Source organism: Mobula hypostoma, chromosome 7 (genome assembly GCF_963921235.1).
Source record: "Mobula hypostoma chromosome 7, sMobHyp1.1, whole genome shotgun sequence".
Lineage (NCBI taxonomy): Eukaryota > Metazoa > Chordata > Chondrichthyes > Myliobatiformes > Myliobatidae > Mobula > Mobula hypostoma.
The window spans coordinates 31,093,548-31,119,971 of NC_086103.1; the positions used below are offsets into that span (position 1 = coordinate 31,093,548).

Genomic DNA, 26,424 nt, shown 5'->3' on the forward strand with positions numbered 1-26,424 from the left:
CGATCGAAAGGCAGTCTCCCCTCTCCCCATCAGAGTGATCACACCAGCGATCGAAAGGCAGTCTCCCTTCTCCGGCATCAGAGTGATCCCACCAGCCGTCGAAAGGCAGTCTCCCCTCTCCCCATCAGACCGATCCCACCAGCGATCGAAAGGCAGTCTCCCTTCTCCACATCAGAGCGATCCCACCAGCCATCAAAAGGCAGTCTCCCCTCTCCCCATCGGAGTGATCCCACCAGCGATCGAAAGGCAGTCTCCCTTCTCCGGCATCAGAGCGATCCCACCAGCCGTCAAAAGGCAGTCTCCCCTCTCCCCATCAGACCGATCCCACCAGCCATCAAAAGGCAGTCTCCCCTCTCCCCATCAGAGTGATCCCACCAGCGATCGAAAGGCAGTCTCCCTTCTCCACATCAGTGATCCCACCAGCAATCGAAAGGCAGTCTCCCTTCTCCACATCAGTGATCCCACCAGCGATCGAAAGGCAGTCTCCCCTCTCCCCATCAGAGTGATCCCACCAGCGATCGAAAGGCAGTCTCCCTTCTCCGGCATCAGAGCGATCCCACCAGCCGTCGAAAGGCAGTCTCCCCTCTCCCCATCAGACCGATCCCACCAGCGATCGAAAGGCAGTCTCCCTTCTCCACATCAGAGCGATCCCACCAGCCATCAAAAGGCAGTCTCCCCTCTCCCCATCAGAGTGATCCCACCAGCGATCGAAAGGCAGTCTCCCTTCTCCACATCAGTGATCCCACCAGCGATCGAAATGCAGTCTCCCCTCTCCCCATCAGTGATCCCACCAGCGATCAAAAGGCAGTCTCCCCTCTCCCCATCAGAGTGATCCCACCAGCGATCGAAAGGCAGTCTCCCTTCTCCACATCAGTGATCCCACCAGCGATCGAAAGGCAGTCTCCCTTCTCCACATCAGTGATCCCACCAGCGATCGAAAGGCAGTCTCCCCTCTCCCCATCAGAGTGATCCCACCAGCGATCGAAAGGCAGTCTCCCTTCTCCACATCAGTGATCCCACCAGCGATCGAAAGGCAGTCTCCCTTCTCCACATCAGTGATCCCACCAGCGATCGAAAGGCAGTCTCCCCTCTCCCCATCAGAGTGATCCCACCAGCGATCGAAAGGCAGTCTCCCTTCTCCGGCATCAGAGCGATCCCACCAGCCGTCGAAAGGCAGTCTCCCCTCTCCCCATCAGACCGATCCCACCAGCGATCGAAAGGCAGTCTCCCTTCTCCACATCAGAGCGATCCCACCAGCCATCAAAAGGCAGTCTCCCCTCTCCCCATCAGAGTGATCCCACCAGCGATCGAAAGGCAGTCTCCCTTCTCCACATCAGTGATCCCACCAGCGATCGAAAGGCAGTCTCCCTTCTCCACATCAGTGATCCCACCAGCGATCGAAATGCAGTCTCCCCTCTCCCCATCAGTGATCCCACCAGCGATCAAAAGGCAGTCTCCCCTCTCCCCATCAGAGTGATCCCACCAGCGATCGAAAGGCAGTCTCCCTTCTCCACATCAGTGATCCCACCAGCGATCGAAAGGCAGTCTCCCTTCTCCACATCAGTGATCCCACCAGCGATCGAAAGGCAGTCTCCCCTCTCCCCATCAGAGTGATCCCACCAGCGATCGAAAGGCAGTCTCCCTTCTCCACATCAGAGTGATCCCACCAGCGATCGAAAGGCAGTCTCCCCTCTCCCCATCAGAGTGATCACACCAGCGATTGAAAGGCAGTCTCCCCTCTCCCCATCAGAGTGATCCCACCAGCGATCGAAAGGCAGTCTCCCCTCTCCCCATCAGAGTGATCCCACCAGCGATCGAAAGGCAGTCTCCCTTCTCCACATCAGTGATCCCACCAGCGGTCGAAAGGCAGTCTCCCTTCTCTGGCATCAGAGTGATCCCACCAGCCGTCGAAAGGCAGTCTCCCTTCTCTGGCATCAGAGCGATCCCACCAGCCGTCGAAAGGCAGTCTCCTTTCTCTGGCATCAGAGCGATCCCACCAGCCGTCGAAAGGCAGTCTCCCTTCTCTGGCATCAGAGCGATCCCACCAGCCATCAAAAGGTAGTCTCCCCTCTCCAGCAGCAGTGATCCCACCAGCGATCGAAGGGCAGTCTCCCTTCTCCACATCAGTGATCCCACCAGCGATCGAAAGGCAGTCTCCCTTCTCCACATCAGAGTGATCCCACCAGCGATCGAAAGGCAGTCTCCCCTCTCCACATCAGAATGATCCCACCAGCGGTCGAAAGGCAGTCTTCCCTCTCCCCATCAGAGTGATCCCAGTGATCAAAAGGCAGGTAATAGCACTCGCCATCCTCACTCACCTCGATGTTTCACTCTCCCTCATTTTAATCAGCAAAATGGAGTCCAACATCAGTTCGTACCCCATCCTGTAGCTTTCGACAAGGTTTGCATATGCCACCCGTTTCCCAGAATTGTCTGAGACAGTGGAGCACTGAAACACCCAGACGATCTCCAAACTGCAACTCACAGGGTCCTACAGTTTGAGAATCACATTCAAGATGAATAACAAATGTAAAAGCCATAAAAGTGAGATACATGGTTTTATGATCTACGCAGATGTCAACCAAAGGAGCATTGTACACAGGTGTCATCTTAAACCAGGAGATGTTGGCAAGGATTCCATATTCAGAGGAATAAGGATGAGATTCTGTGGGCATGATAGAGACACCTGGATGGTATGTTGCCTCCCAGGTGCCAGGGACATCTGATTAGGTCATGGCATTCTCAAGGGCAAGGGTGAGCTGGCAGAAGGCTTGTTACTTACTGGCACTAGTGACATAAGTAGACAAGGTGAGGTCCTGAAGAGAGATTTTAGGGAGCAAGTTAGAAAGCTGAGAAACAGGACCTCTAGGGCAGTAATTTCTGGATTGCTTTTGGGTGCCTCACACCAGTGAGGGTAAGAATAGAATGATTTGGCAGGCTGAGGAACTGGTGTGGGGAGCTTGTAGATCATTGGGATCTCTTCTGGGAAAGGTATGACCTGTACAAAAGGGATGGGTTACAATCTGAACTCAAGGGGGTACAGTATCCTTGCAGGCAGGATTACTCGAGTTGTTCAGGAAGATTTAAACTAAATTGGCAGGGGATGGGAACTGGAGTGATAGCACTGAGGATGAGGTAGTTGGTTTACAAAGGCAATGTTTTGGGAGACTCCTAGTAAGGAGAGGCTTACTAGGACAGAAATGCAGTCAACAGGATGAGTTGCAATATAAAAGGAAGACGACCGAGAAGGACCAATACAGGACTGAAGGTGTTATATTTAAATGTGTGCAGTATACAGAACAAGGTAGATGACCTTGTACCGGAGTAGAGATCGGCAAGTATGATGTTGTAGGCATCTCTGAATCATGGCTGAAACAAAATTATGGCTGGGAGCTTAACATCCAAGGATACATATCGTTTTGAAAGGATAGGCAGGCAAAAGGTGTGGCATAGCTCTGTTGGTAAAAATGAAATCGAACCATTAGAAGGAGGTGATATAGGGTCAGAAGGTGTTGAATCCTTGTGGGTAAAGCAAAGGAACTGCAAGGTGGGACCCTCAAACAGTAAGAATGTGGTCTACAAGTTACAAGAAATAGAAAATGCATGCTAAGAGGTCATTGTTACAATAGTCATGGCGGGGTGGATTTCAATATGTGGGTAGATTGGGAAAAATCAGGTAGATGCTGGATTCCAGGAGGGGGAATTTCAAGAATGCCTACGTGAGAGTGAGAGAGTGTATATATGTGTGTGTGTATGTGTGTGTATGTGTGTATATATATATATAATATAAAGAGCAGCTCATGATTGAGCCCACTAGGGGATTAGCTATTCTAGATTAGGTGTTGTACAATGAACTGGAATACATTAGAGAATTTGAGGTAAAAGAGCCCTTAGGAGAAGTGATCATAAGATTGAATTTACCCTGAAATTTGAGAAGGAAAAGCTAAAGTCAGATGTATCAATATTACAATGGAGTAAAGAGAATTACAGAAGCATGAGAGTGGAGTTGGCCAGAATTGATTGGAAAAGAACACTGGCAGGAACGATGACAGACCAGGAATGGCTGGAATTTCTGAGAGCAATTCAGAGGGGATAGGATATATACATTGGAAAGAGGAAGTAATATTCTAAAGGAAAGATGACAACTATGGCTAATCAGGGAAGTCAAAGCCAACACAAAAGCCAAAGGGAGGGCATATGAGAGAGCAAAAAAAAAGTGGGAAGTTAGAGGATTGGGAAACTTTAAAAAAACAACAGAAGGCAACTAAAAAAGTAATTACAAAGGAGAGATGGAATATGAAAGTAAGCTAGCCATTAAAGAATAACAAGTTTCTTCAATACATAAACTGTAAAAGAGGTGCTAGAGTGGATACTGGACTCCTGGAAAACTATGCTGGAGAGGTAGTAATGGGGAACAAGGAAATGGCAGATGAACAAAGTATTTTGCATTAGTTTTCACTGAAGACATTAGGAGCATCATGGAAGTTTGGGAGTGTCAGGGATCAGAAGTCTGAAGATACCATTGCCAAGGAGAAGGTTCTTGGGAAACAAAGGTCTGAATGTGGACAAGTCACCTGGACCAGATGTTGTACACCACAGGGTTCTAAAAAAAGTGATTGTGGAGGCATTAGTAATGATCTTTCAAACATCACTGGATTCTGGAATGGTTCTGGAAGACAGGAAAATTGCAAACCTCACTCCACTCTTCAAGAAAGGAGAGAGGCAGAAGGAAATTATGGGCCAGTTACTCTGACTTCAGTTTTGGGAAGATGCTGGAGTTGCTGAATAAGGATGTGGTTTCAGGGTACTTGGAAGCACATGATAAAATGCGCTGTGGTCAGCATGATTTCCTGAAGGCAAAATCTTGCCTGACAAATTTGTCAGAATACTTTGGGAAAAAGTAACACGCAGGATAGACAAAGGAGAATCAGCGGATGTTGTGTACTTGATTTTCAGAAGGCCTTTGACAAGGTGCCACATAGGAGGCTGCTTCACAAGCTAAAAGTTAAATCTTTCCTGGAATGCTATGAGCATGGATAAAGCAGTGACTGATCTGGTAAAGCAGGAGAATAAAGGGAGCCTTTTCAGGTTGGATGCCAGTGACTAGTGGTGTTCCACAGATGTGTTGAGACTGCTTTTTACATTATACTTCAATGATTTGGGTGATGAAATTGATGGCTTTCTTGCAAAAGTTACATATGATACAAAAATAGGTGGAGGGGCAGGTAGCTTTGAGGAAGTAGAGGCGCTACACAACTTAGATTGGCAGAATGGGCAAAAAAGTGGTAGAATACAGCATCAGGAAGTGTATCGAGATTGGTAGAAGAGAAAACAATAGACCGTGCTAGCTGGAGAGAAAGATACAAAACTGAAGCACAAAGTGTCTTGGGAGTCCTTGTACAGTATTCCCTAAGGGTTAGTTGTCAGGTCAAGTCTGGTGAAGAAAGCAAATGTAATGTTAGTGTTCAACAGGACTAGAACATAAAAGGATGGATATAATGCACTGGTGAGACCTTACTTGGAGGATTGTGAGCAGTTTTGGGCCCCTTATCTTATAAAGGATGTGCTGAAACTGGAGATGGTTCAAAGGAGGTTCACAAAAACTATTCCAGGATTGAATGGCTTGTCAAATGGAGTGTTTGATGACTCTGGGACTGTATTCACTGGAATTCGGAAGAATGAGGGATGCCCTCATTGAAACCTATTGAATGGTGAAAGGCCTTGAGAGAATGGATGTGGAGAGGATGTTTCCGATGGAGGGAGAGTCTAGGACCAGAGGACAGCCTCAGAAAAGAGGGGTATCCTTTTAGAACAGAGTGGAGGAGGAATTTCTTTAGCCAAAGAGTGGGGAATCTGTGGAATTCTTTGCCACAGGCAACTGTGAAGGCAAAGTCCTTATGTAAATTTAAGGCAGAGGTTGATGGATTCTTAATTGGTCAGGGCATGAAGGGATACAGGAAGGCAGGAGACTGGGACAGAATAAAAATGGTTTAGCCATGATGAAATGGCAGACCAGACTTGAGCCAAATAGCCCAGTTCTGCTCCTATATCTTATCTGGTCCTCAGTCTGACATCCAAAATTCAATTAGGGCCAATTTTGATGGTACAGTACAAGGATCTGTCAAGAGTGAATTGGAACAGCTTGGTTTTTGACAAAAGTGCACTTGTTAAGTGGGGAGTCTTAGTGAAATTTTGAGTACAAAGTTTATAAATACCTGTCAGAATAAAAAGATAAAGACATGTTTAAGGAACCTTGATTTAAGAAATGTTGAGGCTCTGGCTAAGAAAAAACAAGGAGATGCATAGAAGGTATATGGAGTAGGATCAAATGAGGTACTTATTGAGTACAGGAAGTAGAGGAGAACACATACTTGTGACACCTGTATTTTGATAAAAAAAAATTACTTTGACCTTTGAAGAACAAAATCTGGATGGCTACAAGCAAACATGAGGTTTCTGTAGAAGATGTGAAGGAGAATTCTGAGGAATTCTCCAGATATTTAGAGCACAAGGATTGCAATAGACAAAATTGGTCCTCTGGAAAATCAAAATGGTTATTTATGCATAGAACCAGAAGATGGAGAGATTAAATTAATTTTTCACATCTATTTATCCAGGAGATGGACACAGTCCATTGAAGAGAGACAAAGCAGTAAAGTCATGGACCCCATACAGATTACAGAGGTGGTGTTTGCTGTCTTGAAGCAAAGTAGGGTGGATAAATCTCCAGGGCCTGACAAGGTGTTTTTTTCAGTCTCAATGGAAGGCAAGTGCAGAAATTGCAAGGGTCCTAGCAGAGATATTCACATCCTTAGAGGCAGGTGAGGTACAGGACAATTGGAGAATAGCTAATGTTTTGTTGTTTAAGAAAGCCTCTAGAAATAAAACAAATTATAGGCTGGTGAGCCTGACATCAGTAGTAAAGTTTTTGGAAGATACAACTCTAAGGGACTGAATACGAGTATTTTGATAGATATTGGTTGTTTAGGGACAGTCAGCATGGCAGGTCATGTCTATTGAATCTTAAAGTTCAAGGGAATTACCAGTGAAGTTAATGAAGGTAAGGCACTGCATGTTGTCTGCATGGATTAAGGCATTTGACACAGGCCTGCATAGCAAGTTGATCAAGGTGGCTCAGTCACTCAGCATTCAAGATATGATAAATTGGATTAGACATTGCCTTTCTGGGAGACGCTGGAGAATGGTAGTAGATGGTTGCCTCCGACTGGAGGCCTACAACTGACTGGTTTGCCTCCGAGATCAGGGCTGGGTCTGTTGTCTGTCATCTGTATCAATAATCTGGATAATATGGTTAACCAGATTAGCTAGTTTACAGATGATGCTGAGACCAGTGGTATGGTGAACAGTGAGGATCAGAGCTTTCAGCAGGATCTGGACCAGTTGGAAAAAGTGGGCTGAAAAGTGGTACGTAGAATTTAATGCAGACAAGTGTAAGGTGTTGCACTTTGGTCAGACCAACCAGGGTAAGTCTTAGACAGTGAATGGTAGGGCACTGAGAATATTCCTTTTGTGCAAATCAAAATGTCTAAGATAATTTGTCCATCAAGATCCACATTTCACAATAGATTTCAGTGGGCATAGCAAAGTGTGTTTGCAGATTTTGGTCTGTGTACCCTGGAAATTATCTACTGCTCTATCATTTTAATAAAGACCAGCTGCAATATTTGTACAAATCTGCTATGGAGCCAAAACATATGGGAGGAAATTTAATAGATCTAGGCCATCCTAGAACCAAAGAGTCAGATCCATTAAACCATGTCAGATGCTGATGCACCATCTGATTTTCCTGGAGTTCACCAGTTTTCTGATCAAAGTAGCTGATCTTTGTGTTAGATTGTTCCAGCAATGAGTTCCATCTTTAATTTTGATTAATAATTAGACACTAACAACTCACCTTTGTTTCCAAGAGGAGCAAGGGACTTAATGCAACTTTGAAATAGTCACCTTTATAAACCATCAGTAAAATGGACAAAACCTTGAAGAGCAAAGAAAATAGAAAAAAGACCAAATACATTAACAAAGACAACACAAAATGCTGGAGGAAACCAAGTTAGACAGCATCAATGGAGAGAACAAATAGTTAATGTGTAAATTGTGTTGTGATTATAGGCATCTGTTAGTCTCATGAGACTATGGATTTGCACCTTGGAATGTTTCCAGGGCACAGGCCTGGGCAAGGTTGTATGGAAGACCAGCAGTTGCCCATGCTGCAAGTTTCCCCTCTCCACGCCACCGATGTTGTCCAAGGGCACTAGAGCCAATGCAGCTTGGTACCAGTGTCATCACAGAGCAATGTGTGGCCAAGTGCCTTGCTCAAGGAAACATTGCCTCAGCTGTGGCTCAAAATAGTGACCTTCAGATCACTAGACCAACACCTTAACCACTTGGCCACACCAACACAATTGTGTTGTGATTAGGCTAGTGGTCAATAGGTGTGTTGCTGGGTGCTGCAGCTTGTTGGGGCAGAAGGACCTGTTCCATGCTGTATCTGTAAATACCACTCTCAATCAGCATGGACAGATGGGCAAAAGCAGGGCTGTAGTAGTGTGGTGAAGGAGTCTCTCCACTATGGTAGAGGAAAGAGGCTTGAGGCTCTTAAAGGGTTTCCCCCAACCATGGGTCCACAGACACCCCTTGGTCAGGTATAAAAAAGGTTGTGAACCCTTGTTTTAGACTTACCTGAGGAATGTCCAGAGATGGTGCAACATGGCCAAGGAATAGGGAAATGAATGAGGTCCTTCCAGGATGCTGGGCTGAAGGACCAGGTATGTAACATTCAAATGTTCATCTCATTTCCACCACCCTCTTCCCCCAGACCCCACAGAAAATAATCCAGAGAAATATAGTTTGTGATTGCTATTTATTTTCTTTGCCCTCCAAGCAGGATGTCTTTGTTCAAAATATTCCATGCAATAAAGCAACTTCACCACATACCACCAGGGTTCGTACCACACATCACAACTGTGCAAAAGCAACATTCATTCACTCAATGCATATTAAAAGGTTAAAAATTTCTTGTAGCCATGTAAGAATTTTCCCACCAGTGGAGTAGTCTCCTAAATCATTTTACATTTTCAAGTGAATGGAATTACAACCCAAATGTGAACATTTTACTGCCGTCAATTGTGCGTATATTATACAGTCCGTGCACGGTTACAGTCTCAGAATTTCATTCAATTAGAACTTCAAATATTGACAGCCCATCTAAATAAAATTTGCGTATGGTGCATTTTAAAATGTTATCCAATTTGGGAAGGGGGATCGTGGGATTAGTATGCAAAACCTCGTGCTTGTATGGCCAAGAAAAAGTCCTTTCGGCCACGTTGTCTCTGCTTTCGACACAGTTCAAACAAATGCAAACACTAAAATCAGCTCCATTACGCTCGGACAAAAACCAGGGGAGCACATTAGCAAAAACCCAAAATAAACGAAGTCACATCCACACTTAGTCGGAGGGAGTTGTACTCCACGACGTTCATTTCGCTTAAATGTTCATTAAATTATAACTAAAAATACAAATTGCGATTTTAGCTTCGCAAGCAATGTCATTTTCCTAAATTTCAGATGCAAAGAAATGTCAAGTCTTTTACCCCCCTAGCGGCAAGTGCACATGGTGGCAATCATATCCTCGTATTCTTTGTACACTATGGAGCCATCGCTCTCCAGCGTTAACACGCTCAGCGGATTATACTTGGAAGGAACGCAGGAGGGGCGAGGAACTGTCGAGTCCACTTTTTCGTAGAGAATGTTCTGGATCAAGGTGTGAACGGGGGATCCGTAGCGATGGCCGAGGGCTCGTGGGCAGCTGCCTTTGCAATAACGAGGATTGTAGTTATGGGGTGCTATAATCCAGCGGTCCCACCGGAGCTGACTGAAAGACAGTCGGAAATCGTGAAGTTGGCATTCTTGGTCGGGATACTGGAACTGGGGATAGCGGCGAGCCGTTCGCGCATGAAACAACCCTTCCGGGTCACTTCTGGGTCCTCTGCGGCGGTTGGACTTCAAGTCCCGTACCCCGTTCCCAGTGGAAAGACTCTTCAGTCCGTGCACTTGGCCGACCCGGGATTGCTCGCCCATTTCCATCGAGAACCAGCTGTGGCGTGTCTGCGCCCGGGTGTCGTTGAGAAACAGAAGCAAGGAGGGAGGCACCAGGGTCAGTTCCGAAACTCCCGTGCGGTTGCCGTACGGCTGGCCTGCTTTGGTGCACTTGTAACTGAAGACTACGTGAAGGTTGCCCCGGTGTGGCCTGACGAACGGCTGGAGGAAGGAGGCCAAGTCCACTTCAACCCACTTATGCCTGTTCCTGCGCCCGAACTGTACGTGGAAGCTGTGCGAACGGAGGCTGTCGGACTCGGAGCACATTTGGTCGGAATAGGGCTCGTGGACAGTGAGGTTGCAGGTGCACAGGACGGGAGAGTACGCCGATTTAGTGACTGAGTACAGGAGCACGGATCGGAGTAATCGTTCCCGAGAAGTGACGGGCGCCAGGCCATACAGGACATCTTGTTTAAATACTTCTGAGGGAAAGATGGTGGGTGTATAGGAAAGAAATAAAGCCATAAGTACAAACCATTAAAGTGATAAATACTGCAAAGTTACAAGTTTACATACGTCGGAAGCAAACGTTAAACGTACTTCACAATCAAGGTTACTTTACGACTTTGTTCTAAATATCGACCCCAATAGCAACGGAAACGAAAGCTAGTCGGTTCACTTGTCAGCCTGCACCCGTCTACAGCTCTTGATCTTTAACCCTGTACATGACTGGAGTAAATGTCGACTGCCGACAGCAGAGCGTCAAGATTGTAGCCACGGGGTGGGTGTGTGGGGAGAATCAGATATCCCCAACACAAATGACAGGAATTCTGCAGATGCTGGAAATTCAAGCAGCACAAAAGTTGCTGGTGAACGCAGCAGGCCAGGCAGCATCTCTAGGAAGAGGTGCAGTCGACGTTTCAGGCTGAGACCCTTTGTCAGGATGAGTCCTGATGAAGGGTCTCAGCCCAAAACCTCGACTGCACCTCTTCATAGAGATGCTGCCTGGCCTGCTGCGTTCACCAGCAACTTGTGTTCCCCAAATGTTGGAGGAACTCAATAGGCCAGGCATCTGCCAAACAGACTGAGTCCCTTCATCAGGACCTGCTTTGCCGAGTTCCTCTGGCATTGTGTATTGCTTTGGATTCCAGCATCTGCAGATTTTCATGTGATTCTGGTCAACAAGGGGTAGGAAATTACCCACCCCCCCAATTTACAGCATCTCTACAGAGGTTCTTACTATCTACACCCCTCAGCTCCAAAAAAGCAGGCCATTTAGTCAACTCAACAGTCCAAAACAATTGTTTAATCTTATATCCCAGTACAATCAAGCTCTTCTCAAAACCTTGCAGCTGGAATCCTGCACAGCACTCTAGTGTTTGAGGTTGCACCTGAACCTTCCTGTTCTTATATTCTATGCTTCATGCCAAGATGAATATGCTGCCCAAAACACCATACTCACCCATACTGCCATATTCAGGAATTCAAGGTCCTCTGCCATTGAATACATCCCCAGCCCTACTTTGTAATTAAATCTAATCATATTATTTCAAGTTATAATCATCTCTCCTACACTCACATGGGCTGGATGGATCTTGTGTTGCACCATTTCTTTTGGAGGTTCAGCACCATAACTGGCCCTTTGCACTTACCAATTTGACCCATGTGACTAATTAACCTATTAGAAAACCCATGTGGTCACCCATATGCAAACTCCTTAGAGTGGCAGAATTGAACCTGTTGCTGTGATAGTGTTACACTAACCACTACACTACCATGTCACACCAAATGGTCAGAAACTCTCATTTACAAAGGCAAGATTCCACTTGCCCATCCTATTGTACAGCCAATTTGGGATCCAATTTACCAAAACAGCCTGGATTCTGGTCTTTCAGTGACATCAATATTGTCCGCACCAACAGCCCTGCCCTCCATAATAAGGTTTACAGGAAGACGTTTCCTGCTTGGCATCACTGTGGGCTGCACACAGTACATTACTTTAAGAGCAAAATTGTTTAGACTGGACCCTGTCCTAAAATCCATACAGACTAATTTACACATGAAACTACATCTACTATAATCAAATTATATCTTTTTTTCTTTAAAAACCTATGGACATCATACTTACCAGCCTGTATTTATCTGGATTATTGTTGCTTCTCAAATAGAGATCTTTTACATTGTGTTTGCATTACATTAGCCAGTAATTTAGCACCTCACCAAGAACAAGGATTTTTAACACCATCAGAATACAAGTAATCTCTTTGCCTTCCATAGGGGACTGGGATACATTAACAGAATGATTTATCCAATAATCTTGCTAAGAATGCCTTTTAGGTGGCAACTTGTTTCAGCATCTCAATTATCTTACTGATGATAAATTCAGGATCTCACCCACATCCACTGGCTCCAGACACACATTGCCCCAGTGATCTCCAAAGGCCTTACTCCAATTTAGGTTAATTGAAGGCAAGTAACCAACAAATCCACTTGGTTATTTTTCTTTATTTTGCCTACCTATACTTCAGACTTTCTCTCAAAACCCAAGCCTTCCATTTCATCCCTTTAAAATCCCTCAACATTTATCATCCCTTAGACTTACCATCTTTATTGGATCATTAGAAGGCATTTTATTTCCAAATAACCAATTTGTCAAATGTAGATTTACAGACACCTAAATATTCCCAGGTCATATAGCGTTCAGATCAGCTCCTCTACTCCCACCTCCCCTCTAAATTCAGGGTCTTGGGTTTCTAAGCCATTCTTACCCATAATTTCAAAAGCCTCACTAATGTCAATATGCAGTCATTTACATTATTAATATACAGCCATTTTCCCCAAGTGATGTGTAATTATCAAACCTATCTGATTAGTAACTATGTCATAAGTGATCTGTAAAGCTGTCTTAAAGTAGGCGAATAGCTTAATTTAAACAAAACGACATGAATTAAGAATTTGAGTAGATCAGTCAGATTTTCTTTGAAAACGTTGATATTCGAGTTCAGTCTCACCTTGTGTGGAACGGGATTGAGCCCGTGGTGTCAGCAATCTCACGGTGTTGTAGGGATGGCCCCCAAGTCGCCTAGGTATTCCATCTTGTGTCGCGGCCACGGTGTAGAGTCTTTTCATATACTTCAAATGGCCGACATCCGGTTTTGTAGGACCTTGGTAATCCCAACCATGCTTGTTGGTCAAAACGTTTAGCAGAGGCAGTAAAAGATAATTCTCGGAGTTCTGAGTTACTTCTTTGTCAGCAAAGCTGATCAGAGTGGCGAGAGGAATCCAGTTGATGAGCACTACTAACCAAATATTATGGCGGATCTGTGATAAAAGCCACATTTTACCAGTAGAAAACACCTCAATACAATCCCAACACAGCTCAATAAGACTAATGTCGTATAGCCCCCATGCCGCCTTTTAAACAGAATCTAGAAGACTCAGGTGCAACGATTTCATCAAGACAATTAATAAAGATAATTTAATAATCAGCACAAACTTGTAGGGCACGCAAGAATGCAGTGATCGCGTTAGCTGTCATAGGAAAAGCCTCCTGACATGAAATTAATATAAGTTCGATGTTAGGATTTTGTAGTGACACTGACACAGATACTCTCCGCGTACCTTCCAACCGGTACTCCCCATTTACGTATGAATTTTGTGTTGAAGGCGCCCATTGCCACACTTAGAACCAGAAAGCTCTTGGACTCTAAACATATTATATTATAATTTCCAAGTTTATTTCAAAGATGGTGGAGACAGGTGTTCTTACGCAATTTAAAAGATAGCTGGAAGAACATTTAATTCCTCCTTACTCTCGCTTCGCAGCACAGTCCATCAACCTACTAATAACGGCATATCATCAATATTGTATAACGTTCAACAAGTTTTGCTTATTGCAACGGGGCAAACATTGTGGTTTATTTATAAATAAACAAGTGAAAGCTTGTTGAACAATTCACATTTAGTATATAATTGCGAGGTTTCATAATTAGTTGTTTTAGAAAATCCTATGAACTCTAATTAGCCCCCATCATTGACGCTTTCCAAGGTTGGCTCCTTGCCCGGTGGTTAAATAACTCGCCACGCCTATGCCACCTGTTCTATCGCAGATGCCTCTGGTATCCTCCATCACGGAGCTGACTGTTTTGAGCCCTTTTCTCTACGTTGCGCCAAGGTCTCCAGAAAATAAAAGTAATCATTCAAACAACTGTTTTTTGTTTATACGCTACATTCCAGACTGGGCAAATCTAAATTCCTGTTTGTAATCATTATTGGCGTCTAATAATAGCCTTCAGCTTGCGAAGCTATTGATTTAACCAGTGATCTGCTGGAAGTTATTGGTAACAGTCCGGGAACAAATGTAACGAAATAATTACCGCTGGTAGTAACATGCTGTTTTAAAGAATTCTTGGCAAAACAACAATGGGTAAATTTATGGGGAAAAGTAAATGGGTTTATAATACACTTAAGATGCATTCTGCAATTGTTCAAAATGTTTACGTGGGACTTCGGTTGTTACATTCCACTCCCATATGTTTTAAAATTCTCACACAAGGAGTATTTTCTACTTCCTTTACTGGTCCTGGCTGTATAAAACGTGAAGGTCACCTTTGGAATATTGTGTGCAGGTTTGCCTGCTATAGGGAAAGACCTGGAGGCTTTGGAAGTGGTTTATTAGGATGTTACCTCGATTGGAATGTGTTGGCTGTAAGTATAAAAAGTATAAACTTGGGAGGTCTTCTCCAGTGTCCAAGGCCAAAGAGTGACCTGACATGATATAAAATTATAGGCAGGATAGTTGCTGTTTCTCTCCAGAGATATACGTCAACTATTGGAGAGTGGGTGGGTGTGTGGAACGTGCTGCCAGGGGTGGTGGTAGAGGCAGGTACATTAGGGACATTTAAACAGGCACAAGGATGATAGAAAACACAACATTATGAGCTAAAGGGCCTGTTCTATGTTATAATGTTCCTTATTTTACTAGAAGACAAACTTTTGAATTGAGTGGGATCCAGAATCAGGCATGATGGAATGGAGGAGCAAACTCGATGGGCGGAATGGCCAAATTCTGCTCCTATATCATATGGTCTAAGGGGAGAAGAGCACAGTTTCAAAATGAGATTTATGAGGCAAGTTATTTTTACACAAAGATTAGGAAGTGCCTATGAGCTATTGTCAAGGTTGTTGGTAGAAGCAGATTTGAAGTCAACGTTTGAGGAATTTAGGCAGAAGCAAGAACAACCAAGGAAAAGAGGGTATGGTCTGTGTGCAGGCAGATTGAACTAGTTTATAGATTGGCATTGTGATCAGTCCATGTATGGTAAAATGAAGGATCTGTTGCTCTCTACAATATTAGGGAGGATTTCTTAATGGCCAGCCATTTTAATTCCCCATTCCCATCCTGACATGTTGGTCTGTAGCCTCTTCTATTGCCACAATAAGACCACTCACAGGTTGGCGGAGCAATACCTCCTATTCTGTTTGGGTAGTCTCCAACCTTATGGCATGAATATTGATTTCTCAAACTTCCAGTAATTTCTCTCTGTTTCCACTCCCCATTCTGGCTCCCCACGTACCTCTTCTCTTCTCCTCACCTACCTATCACCACCATCTGGTGCCCCCCTCCTCCCATGGTCAACTCTCCTTAGCCCTTTATCTTTCCCACCTACCACCTTCTCGCTTCTCATTTATCCTTCCCTCCCCCACCCACCCACCTACCTTGGCATCGCGTATCACCATCCCTCCCGGACTCCTCCCCCACCCCCTGGCTTCTTCCCCCTTCCTTTCCAGTCTCGATGAAGGGTCCTGACACAAAACATCGACTCTTTAATCCTCCGCATAGATGCTGCCTGACCTGCGGAGTCCCTCTATATTTGTGTGTGTGTTACTCTGGATTTCCAGCATCTGCAGAACCTTGTGTTTATCTCAAACCCAGATCTCCTCACAGTTAAGAGAGTGCTTCTGAAGTTAAGTGAATGTTGATCCAGGAGAGGGGTTTGGGGTTAATAGGCAGGTAAGGGAAGGGGGAGAGTGGGAATGAAGTGAGAGGATGATAGGTGGAAGCAACAAAAGGCAGATGGAGGTGGAAGCCAACAGAAGAGGACAGCAGGATGTGGAATAAAGGGAAGGAGGTGAGGAGGAAGGAATATGTGGGCAACAGGAAGATCAAGAGAGCAGAGCACGGGGAAGAAGGAATGATGGGGCCAGTAGGATAAGAGAAAACAGAGGAGTGGTAACCAGAAGTTGAAGAAAACAATAGTCATGCCTTCAAGTTGGAGATTAGCAAGGTGGAGTGTGAGGTTCTATTTCTCTAATTTGCATGTGGCATCAACTTGGCAGCAGAGGAGACCAAGTATGGACACACAGGTTTACTAATAGTAAGTATAATTAAAATGGCTGGCCACTAAGGTTTTTTTTAATAAGCATCTGACGGAACAGATGGGGAATTGGTTTAAGAACATTTCAGTAAGATGCATCCCTGTGATTGCAACATTGAATGATGGCAAGAGTTTAGTTTGGAAGGCCTTACTGTCTGTAAACCTTAAGCCTATTTGGACTGTTGGTGAGACAGTCTGAAAGATCAAGTGAGCAACAAAGGCTCTAGTCCACAATACAGTGTCAAATAAACAGGTATATATTTCCTCTCGGTTAGTTTGTATGTCACTGAAATAACTATTTGGGGAAGAAAAAAAAAGAGACGTCTATAAATCTCTGAACTTGAAATTGTTATTGTTCTTGCCATAGCTTTACTTGCAGCATTTCATAAAGTGTTTGTGTGTGTGTGTGTATTCTTTTTTGCCTGAGGAGACAATTTTTTGGAAAAGTTACAAGTAGGTTCCTTGCTGAATCAGCAGCAGACTCTCATGATACCACAAACACCTACTTCTGCTTGAATGCTGTAGGGTGAGGCTGGAGGACATTGATACTATTCAATACCTTTTTAAAAGGTGGTAATTTAACAAGTACTAACAATGACAGAGATCCATTTACAGATTACATCTGAACCATTCCTTTGAGTTCTGAAATGATTAGCCTATGTGATCTGTAAATATTCATTACAAAAGGATCTTGACAATCATGTTTATTGCACTTCTACATTGTATAAAAGCTTCACTTTCATCTCGGCAAAGGTGAATGAAGTAAACAATCCAGAGGTAGTTCTGATTTCTGGGATTATTTTTAAACTGAATTTAAAATAGCCTGTAAATCGATTGTGCTTCTTGACAAAATTGGTAACACATAGAAGTAAAATTACCCCATGCAGGTAAATACTGTAAAAACTGAACCAGTAATGCCTGGAACTTTATTAAACTTCAGTTAAAATAATATTGTTTTGAATAACTGAAATAATTTGAATCATTAAAATGGAAACAAAAGACTGTGTCTTTTAGAATTAAATCCTTTTTTATAAAAACAATTGTATTGAGTACATGATTTAATCATCTGTTGGAAAAGTGGGGTGTGAAAATAAACCAGATATAATCCTTAAACACAAGGAATTCTGCAGATGCTGAAATTTCAAGCAACACACATAAAAGTTGCTGGTGAACGCAGCAGGCCAGGCAGCATCTCTAGGAAGAGGTACAGTCGACATTTCGGGCCAAGACCCTCCGTCAGGACCAACTGAAAGAAGAGTTAGTAAGAGATTTGAAAGTGGGAGGGGGAGGGGGAGATCCAAAATGATTGGAGAAGACAGGAGGGGGAGGGATGGAGCCAAGAGCTGGACAGGTGATAGGCAAAAGGGATATAAGAGGATCATGGGACAGGAGGCCCAGGGAGAAAGTAAAGGGGGGGGGGGAACCAGAGGATTGGCAAGGGGTATAGTGAGGGGGACAGAGGGAGAAAAAGGAGAGAGAGAAAAAGAATGTGTGTATATAAATAAATAAATAACGGATGGGGTACGAGGGGGAGGTGGGGCATTAGTGGAAGTTTGAGAAATCAATGTTCATGCCATCAGGTTGGAGGCTACCCAGACGGAATATAAGGTGTTGTTCCTCCAACCTGAGTGTGACTTCATCTTTACAGTAGAAGAGATTTTAATTCCATGTCCCATTCCCATTCTGACATGTCTATCCACAGCCTCCTCTACTGTCAAGATGAAGCCACACTCAGGTTGGAGGAACAACACCTTATATTCCGTCTGGGTAGCCTCCAACCTGATGGCATGAACATTGACTTCTCTAACTTCCACTAATGCCCCACCTCCCCCTCGTACCCCATCTGTTATTTATTTATATACACACATTCTTTTCTCTCTCTCCTTTTTCTCCCTCTGTCCCCCTCACTATACCCCTTACTCATCCTCTGTTTTTTCCCCTCCTCCCCCTTCTCTTTCTCCCTGGGCCTCCTGTCCCATGATCCTCTCGTATCCCCTTTTGCCAATCAACTGTCCAGCTCTTAGCTCCATCCCTCCCCCTCCTGTCTTCACCTATCATTTCAGATCTCTCCCTCCCCCTCCCACTTTCAAATCTCTTACTAGCTCTTCTTTCAGTTAGTCCTGACGAAGGGTCTCGGCCTGAAACGTCGACTGCACCTCTTCCTAGAGATGCTGCCTGGCCTGCTGTGTTCACCAGCAACTTTGATGCGTTTTGCCAGATATAATCCTTCACTAGCCTTCTGGTGCCATTTGTCTCCCTCTGGGATTCCTTTCTAAAGTTGCTCTATCTTTTAAACTTTCTGTAAACTCATCCCGTCAATCAAGATTCGTCCTCTGCTCCTTAGCAATTTTTTTCCCTTAATAACTATTTCTTCAACCAACACGCATCAAAGTTGCTGGTGAACGCAGCAGGCCAGGCAGCATCTCTAGGAAGAGGTACAGTTGACATTTCGGGCCGAGTCCCTTCGTCAGGACTAACTGAAAGAAAAGCTAGTAAGAGATTTGAAAGTGGGAGGGGGAGGGGGAGGGGAGAGCAACTTTTATGTGTGTTGCTTGAAATTCCAGCATCTGCAGATTTCCTCGTGTTAACTATTTCTTCATGTATTTTTCTAGAAAGCAATGTAAAATAGTTGAAGGTAGCTGTCATCAGCTTGGATGTATCTTTAAGATGCTATTTGATGACAAAAACAGGAAACATTCTATCCATTTACTGATCCCCAACAAAGAGGGGGGTTGGATGGATTATTCTTGTGTTGTCAGCTTGTGACCAGAGGGTAACCACATAGACCTGTGCGTGGGACCCCAACTTTTCACAATCTATAACAACAATTTGGCTGAGGGGACTAAAGGTCTTACTTTCCAAGACTGCTGTTGATAGGAAGTTACATGGAATTATGGGTATGGGGAGGATGTAACCAGGCTTCAGGAGAATATGAATAAGCAGAACCAGCGGATGAGAATACAGCATGTGGAATACAATCTGGAGAAAATGCCCACTTTGGCTACGACAGAAATTCAGTGTCTGTGATATGATGAGAAATTGAGTCGTGTTGAAAGCTCAAGCAGATCTAAGCGTGCTTGTACACGTCACATTCCCCTCGCACAGCATCCTTATGGCAGGGCTAACCAAGTGTTCATTTGGCTTTCAACATCACTGATGTGGAGAATGGATGAATGAGAGAAGCCTTGGGCAGCAAATCCATGAGCATTGACGGGCTTCAGGCAGCAGATCCTGATGCTATGCCTCTGGCAGTCTTGATGAAAGCTTTTTCCACAGTGCCCTAATGTTCTCAATGAAATACATCTGAATAAAGAAAAAAACAAAAAAAAACTTAAATGTACTCTAAACTCATATAAATTAAAACATAAAAACAATTAAAAAGGAGGTATTTTTGGAATCATTTGATAGGATTGCTGACCATTCAAAACTGCTGTTGCTATTTAAAAGATGTGAGAGAGAAACCATAGAAATATAGAATGATTAGCTAAGATCTGTTGGGAGCCAGTTGCTAAAGTGTTGAGCTTATTGGTACTCCTGGCTCAGAATTAGTGCTATCTAGCCTATCTTGTCTCCCTTTCTCTTCACCATTTACACCTCGGACTTCAACTATTGCACAGAGTCTTGTCATCTTCAGAAGTTTTCAGATGACTCTGCCATAGTTGGATGCATCAGCAAGGGAGATGAGGCTGAGTACAGGGCTACGGTAGGAAACTTTGTCACATGGTGTGAGCAGAATTATCTGCAGCTTAATGTGAAAAGACTAAGGAGCTGGTGGTAGACCTGAGGAGAGCTAAGGTACCGGTGACCCCTGTTTCCATCCAGGGGGTCAGTGTGGACATGGTCGAGGATTACAAATACCTGGGGATACGAATTGACAATAAACTGGACTGGTCAAAGAACACTGAGGCTGTCTACAAGAAGGGTCAGAGCCGTCTCTATTTCCTGAGGAGACTGAGGTCCTTTAACATCTGCCGGATAATGCTGAGGATGTTCTACGAGTCTGTGGTGGCCAATGCGATCATGTTTGCTGTTGTGTGCTGGGGCAGCAGGCTGAGGGTAGCAGACACCAACAGAATCAACAAACTCATTCGTAAGGCCAGTGATGTTGTGGGGATGGAACTGGACTCTCTGATGGTGGTGTCTGAAACGAGGATGCTGTCCAAGTTGCATGCCATCTTGGACAATGTCTCCCATCCACTACATAATGTACTGGTTGGGCACAGGAGTACATTCAGCCAGAGACTCATTCCACCGAGATGCAACACAGAGCATCATAGGAAGTCATTCCTGCCTGTGGCCATCAAACTTTACAGCTCCTCCCTTGGAGGGTCAGACACCCTGAGCCAATAGGCTGGTCCTGGACTTATTTCCTGGCATAATTTACATATTACTATTTAATTGTTTATGGTTTTATTACTATTTAATTATTTATGGTGCAACTGTAACGAAAACCAATTTCCCCCGGGATCAATAAAGTATGACTATGACTGGCCCATTTTCTCTGGGAAACCAAAACTGTCATTCTGGTAAGCATACACTGCATTTCCTTCAAGGACAACGCATCTTTAAGATGTGTCCAGAGTGATTCTCAGCTGAAAAAATATGGTCTGATCTGTTTTTTGTTATTTTAGTCAAATTCAAACTGGAGCTATTGTCATGTGCCCAGGTACAATGAAAAAATATTTGGAGCAGCATCACGTGCACATATCATCATATAAGCACCATAAGAAAAATATAAATTAAACGCAAATTATACACAATTTTTACAAGAAAGTCAATTGGAACAAAATCCATTTTGTATCTGTGGGCATGACGTTGCTAAACTGTAGTGAGCAGGTTTGCCAGCTGGTTCAAGAACCAAGTAGTTGAATGGAAGTAGCTATTGCTGAATCTTGTAGTGTGGGACTTTAGGCTTCTGTACCTCCTGCCTGATGGTAATTGTACAAAGTGGGCCAGGTGGTGGGGATCAGTGCCTAGTGTATATCTGAGAAATGTATAACCTTAGAGCTTTTAACTTTTACTATGCATAAAGGCCTGCACACCATTGATTATTACTACTGTACCTAACAAAATGGCCACTGAGTGTATGTTCACGGTCTTCTGCTGCTGTAGTCCATCCACTTCAAGGTTTGACTGTTGTGCATTCATAGAAACATAGAAACATAGAAAATAGGTGCAGGAGTATGCCATTCGGCCCTTCGAGCCTGCACCGCCATTTATTATGATCATGGCTGATCATCCAACTCAGAACCCCGCCCCAGCCTTCCCTCCATACCCCCTGACCCCCGTAGCCACAAGGGCCATATCTAACTCCCTCTTAAATATAGCCAATGAACTGGCCTCAACTGTTTCCTGTGGCAGAGAATTCCACAGATTCACCACTCTCTGTGTGAAGAAGTTTTTCCTAATCTCGGTCCTAAAAGGCTTCCCCTCTATCCTCAAACTGTGGCCCCTCGTTCTGGACTTCCCCAACATCGGGAACAATCTTCCTGCATCTAGCCTGTCCAATCCCTTTAGGATCTTATACGTTTCAATCAGATCCCCCCTCAATCTTCTAAATTCCAACGAGTATAAGCCCAGTTCATCCAGTCTTTCTTCATATGAAAGTCCTGCCATCCCAGGAATCAATCTGGTGAACCTTCTTTGTACTCCCTCTATGGCAAAGATGTCTTTCCTCAGATTAGGGGACCAAAACTGCACACAATACTCCAGGTGTGGTCTCACCAAGGCCTTGTACAACTGCAGTAGTACGTCCCTGCTCCTGTACTCGAATCCTCTCGCTATAAATGCCAGCATACCATTCGCCTTTTTCACCGCCTGCTGTACCTGCATGCCCACTTTCAATGACTGGTGTATAATGACACCCAGGTCTCGTTGCACCTCCCCTTTTCCTAATCGGCCACCATTCAGATAATAATCTGTTTTCCTATTTTTGCCACCAAAGTGGATAACTTCACATTTATCCACATTAAATTGCATCTGCCATGAATTTGCCCACTCACCCAACCTATCCAAGTCACCCTGCATCCTCTTAGCATCCTCCTCACAGCTAACACTGCCACCCAGCTTCGTGTCATCCGCAAACTTGGAAATGCTGCATTTAATTCCCTCATCCAAGTCATTAATATATATTGTAAACAACTGGGGTCCCAGCACTGAGCCTTGCGGTACCCCACTAGTCACCGCCTGCCATTCTGAAAAGGTCCCGTTTATTCCCACTCTTTGCTTCCTGTCTGCTAACCAATTCTCCACCCACACCAATACCTTACCCCCAATACCGTGTGCTTTAAATTTGCACACTAATCTCCTGTGTGGGACCTTGTCAAAAGCCTTTTGAAAATCCAAATATACCACATCCACTGGTTCTCCCCTATCCACTCTACTAGAGATGCTCTTCTGCAAACCATTGTTGTAACGTGTGGTTATTTGAGTTACTACACTTTCATGTCAGCTTGAACCGGTCTGGTTATTCTCCTTTGACCTCTCTCATTAACCTCTGTCCACCTCTAACTCCTATTAGACCCTTTCCCTCATTAAAGAAGCCACTCTAAAGGTTGGAGACACAAAACGGACTGCAGATGCTAGAAATCTGGAGCAACACACAAAAACTGCTTCCATTCTGATGTTTGGTCCGAACAACAATTGAACCTCTTGACCATGTCTGCGTGCTTTCATGCATTGACTTGCTGCCACGTGATTGGCAGATTAGATATTTGCATTTTCATTATCTAATAAAGTGGCCACCGAGTGTATATTTGTGATCTGTTTACAAGGACTCCATGTTCTATTTAACTCCATTGGTGGTTCCTTACCATTCGGCAAATAAAGAGCAACACACACAAAATGCTGGAGGAACTCAGCAGATCAGGCAGCATATTTGGAGAGAAATAAGCAGTCAGCATTTCAGACAGAGACCATTCATCAGGCCTGGAAAGGAAGAGGGAAGAAGCCAGAATAAGAACGTGCGGGAGGTAAAGGACTACAAGCTGGCAGGTCATAGATGAAAGCAATTGGGATGGAGGGGGGAGCAAGAAGCTAAGAAGTGATAGGTGGAAGAGGTAAGGGGCTGAAGAAGGAGGAATCTGATAGGAGAGGAGAATGGGCCATGGAAGAAAGGGAAAGAGAAAATACAGCAGAGGAAAGTGATGGGTTGTGAGGAGAAAAGGAGGAGTGAGAATGGAACCAGAATAGGGAATGGAAAAAGAGTGGGGGGGGGATGGGGAGAAAATACTGGAAGTTAAAGAAATCAATGTTCTTGCCATCAGGATGGAGACTACCCACATGGAACATGAGGCTTATGATGTCAGGTACTCCTCAGCAAATATAGATTTATATCTGCAGTGGATGATGTCATTTGTCTATGTTGAAATGCATTTACCACTGATTGCCAGACTTATTGAATCTATTACTATCACTTTAAAAGGCAATGCTTCCATGCACAGTTTCTTGCTGCAAACAGCAAACTTGACCTAGGTGATTGGACAGAGAATAATATTGCCTAGTACCAATCATCACAGTCATGAGATGTTGGTCAATTTTTTTCCTGCTTTAAGAACACCCGCAAATATTGGGTGTTCCTTTCTTAATCTGTTTTCTTGCTGAAAGAGTGATGGAGAAGTGGTGGGCTGGGGTGTGTGGGACGAGCTGGTGGTGGTCGTAGGTGGAAGGGAAAAGCCCGCTGGAAATCTGCATTGTTGGTATGTGCTCTTTATTAGAAACCTGGAGTTTTATGGAGGATTGTTTACAACAGATACATTAGCTTCTGGTGATTTCCCATTTCTTTCCTTCCTTCCTTCACTTTGAGTGATGAAATTGGGACTTTTTTTATTGCTAGGTTTTGCTGTCATTCAGACAGTTTTCCAACTGTTTTTGTCGTTTTTTTCTGTGTCATGCTTTCATAATAATGGATCTGCAATTCAGGACTGAGATAAGAAGAACTTAATGTGAAGGTGTTGAATCTTTTGGAATTTTCAAATGATAAGGGCTCTGGAGGGCTGGTAGCTGAGTCAAGACTGATCAAGAGATTTCTTTTTAATGTTAAGAGAATTAAGGGAAAGTGGTGCCACAGAAAAGATCAGCACTATTCTTACTACTAGCAGAACAGGTGCAAGGGTGAAATAAGCTATTTCTCATGCTCTTGGGAGCCATCTCAACACTATTCAGAGCCCCAAACAGTCCTTTCAGGTGAGGCAACACTTCATCTGTGAATCTGCTGGGGTTGTCTATTGTGTCCAGTGCTCCCAATGTGGCCTCCTCCATGTTGCTGAGACCTGTCATAAATTGGTGACTCCATTGTTGAGCACCTCCGCTCTATCCACCAAAGCGTAACTTTCCTGTGGCCAAGTGTTCTGATTCTCATTCCCGTTCCCATTCCCATTCCCATTCTGGCATATGTGCCATGATGAGGCCACCCTCAGGATGGAGGAGCAACACTGTATATTCTATCTGGATAGCCTCCACACTGATGGCATGATCTTCTGTTCCCCATTCTGGCCCCTTTACCTCTTATCACCTGTCTATTACACCTCCCTCCCCCCCCCCCGTGCCCCTCCTTCCCTTTCTCCTATGGCCCACTCTTCTCTCCTATCAGATTCCTTCCTTGCCAGCCCTTTATCTTTCCTCCTTCTCCTCCTCTCCCCCCCACCTTTTCATTCTGTTATCTTTCCCCTTCTTTTTCAGTGCCGAAGAAAGGTCTCGGCCCAAAATGTCGACTGTTTATTCATTTCCATAGATGCTGCCTGACTTGCTGAGTTCCAACAGCACTTTGTCTAGTGTTACTTGTGAGCTACTGCTGTTTTGGTTTAATTGACAAAGAGTCACTTGAGTTTCATGTACCACTGGAGTGAAATACTCGACATAATCTTGTGTCTGAACCCTTTAAATGATGAAGATCACAATACGTGTAGTAATTGATAAAGCAATGACATCCTTAAAAGCAACACACATCAAAGTTGCTGGTGAACGCAGCAGGCCAGGCAGCATCTCCAGGAAGAGGTGCAGTCGACGTTTCGGGCCGAGACCCTTCGTCAGGACTAACTGAAGGAAGAGCTAGTAAGAGATTTGAGAGGGGGAGGGGGAGATCCAAAATGATAGGAGAAGACAGGAGGGGGGGGGGGGATGGAGCCAAGAGCTGGACAGGTGATTGGCAAAAGGGATATGAGAGGATCATGGGACAGGAGGCCCAGGAAGAAGGAAAGGGGGGGAGGAGGGAAAAACCCAGAGGATGGGCAAGGGGTATAGTCAGAGGGACAGAGGGAGAAAAAGGAGAGAGAGAGAAAGAATGTGTCTATATAAATAAAGAACGGATGGGGTAAGAGGGGGAGGTGGGGCATTAGCGGAAGTTAGAGAAGTCAACGTTCATGCCATCTGGTTGGAGGCTACCCAGACGGAATATAAGGTGTTGTTCCTCCAACCTTAAAATATTATATTCAAGTCCACAGGCCTAACTGCTTTTGTATGGCAGGGGACAAATGAACAGGCGAAGTATCCAAAACTGGTTTCATTATTTTAAGTGTTGGTTTAAAAATATGCCAAGAGTCCTTGTAATTTTTTTCCAAGTAGAGCCTTAAGGTTTAGTATGTTGAATATTTCATTGCATTATAAAAGCCATGGTGGGGCCTTTGGCCGTGTCTGTGAACACTGAGGTGACAGCAGTGTGGTGCTTGAAAAGAGTCAGTAGAGCTGATCAGAATTCAAGCTGGTGCAGGTGTCTCATTAAATTGAAAGGATACTGGATTCCATCAACACTGCCACTTGTTAAAGACTGTAGTGGGTAATGGACACCTACTGTTATTCGGGTGTAATTCAGTATGGAGCGATTTTGATTATCCTTGAAGAACTTAATCATCTTTCACCATATTTGTTATTTAACTGTTAACTAGGAATAATTTGCTGGTCAAGTCACTCGTCTGAGTGCTACTGGTACCATGTAACCTAGTACTACCTGTCACATGGTCGAGTGGTCGGCGACTAAACCAGCTCCCCCACCAGG

General features: G+C 44.3%; 2 protein-coding genes across 2 annotated transcripts in view; one reads left to right on the plus strand and one right to left on the minus strand.

Moving 5' to 3' along the window:
* Positions 1-26,424, plus strand: part of LOC134349210 (protein Shroom2-like) — a 151,910-nt gene that overhangs the window by 33,906 nt on the left and 91,580 nt on the right. The gene's annotated exons all lie outside the window — the stretch shown is intronic.
* LOC134348877 (growth/differentiation factor 9-like) lies at positions 8,873-13,413 on the minus strand. Its single transcript, XM_063052663.1, has 2 exons — positions 13,068-13,413; positions 8,873-10,538 (listed from the first exon to the last, which is right to left on the minus strand). Exons 1-2 carry the CDS (start codon positions 13,393-13,395, stop codon positions 9,616-9,618), a joined length of 1,251 nt encoding a protein of 416 aa, XP_062908733.1. The 5' UTR covers positions 13,396-13,413; the 3' UTR covers positions 8,873-9,615.

Excerpts from the sequence above, each read along its gene's own strand:
- LOC134348877 (XM_063052663.1), bottom strand. The coding sequence starts at position 13,395 with ATGTGGCTTTTATCACAGATCCGCCATAATATTTGGTTAGTAGTGCTC. Across the intron at positions 10,539-13,067 it reads TCAATCCCGTTCCACACAAG|AAGTATTTAAACAAGATGTC; the intron begins GTGAGACTGAAC and ends TCTTTCCCTCAG.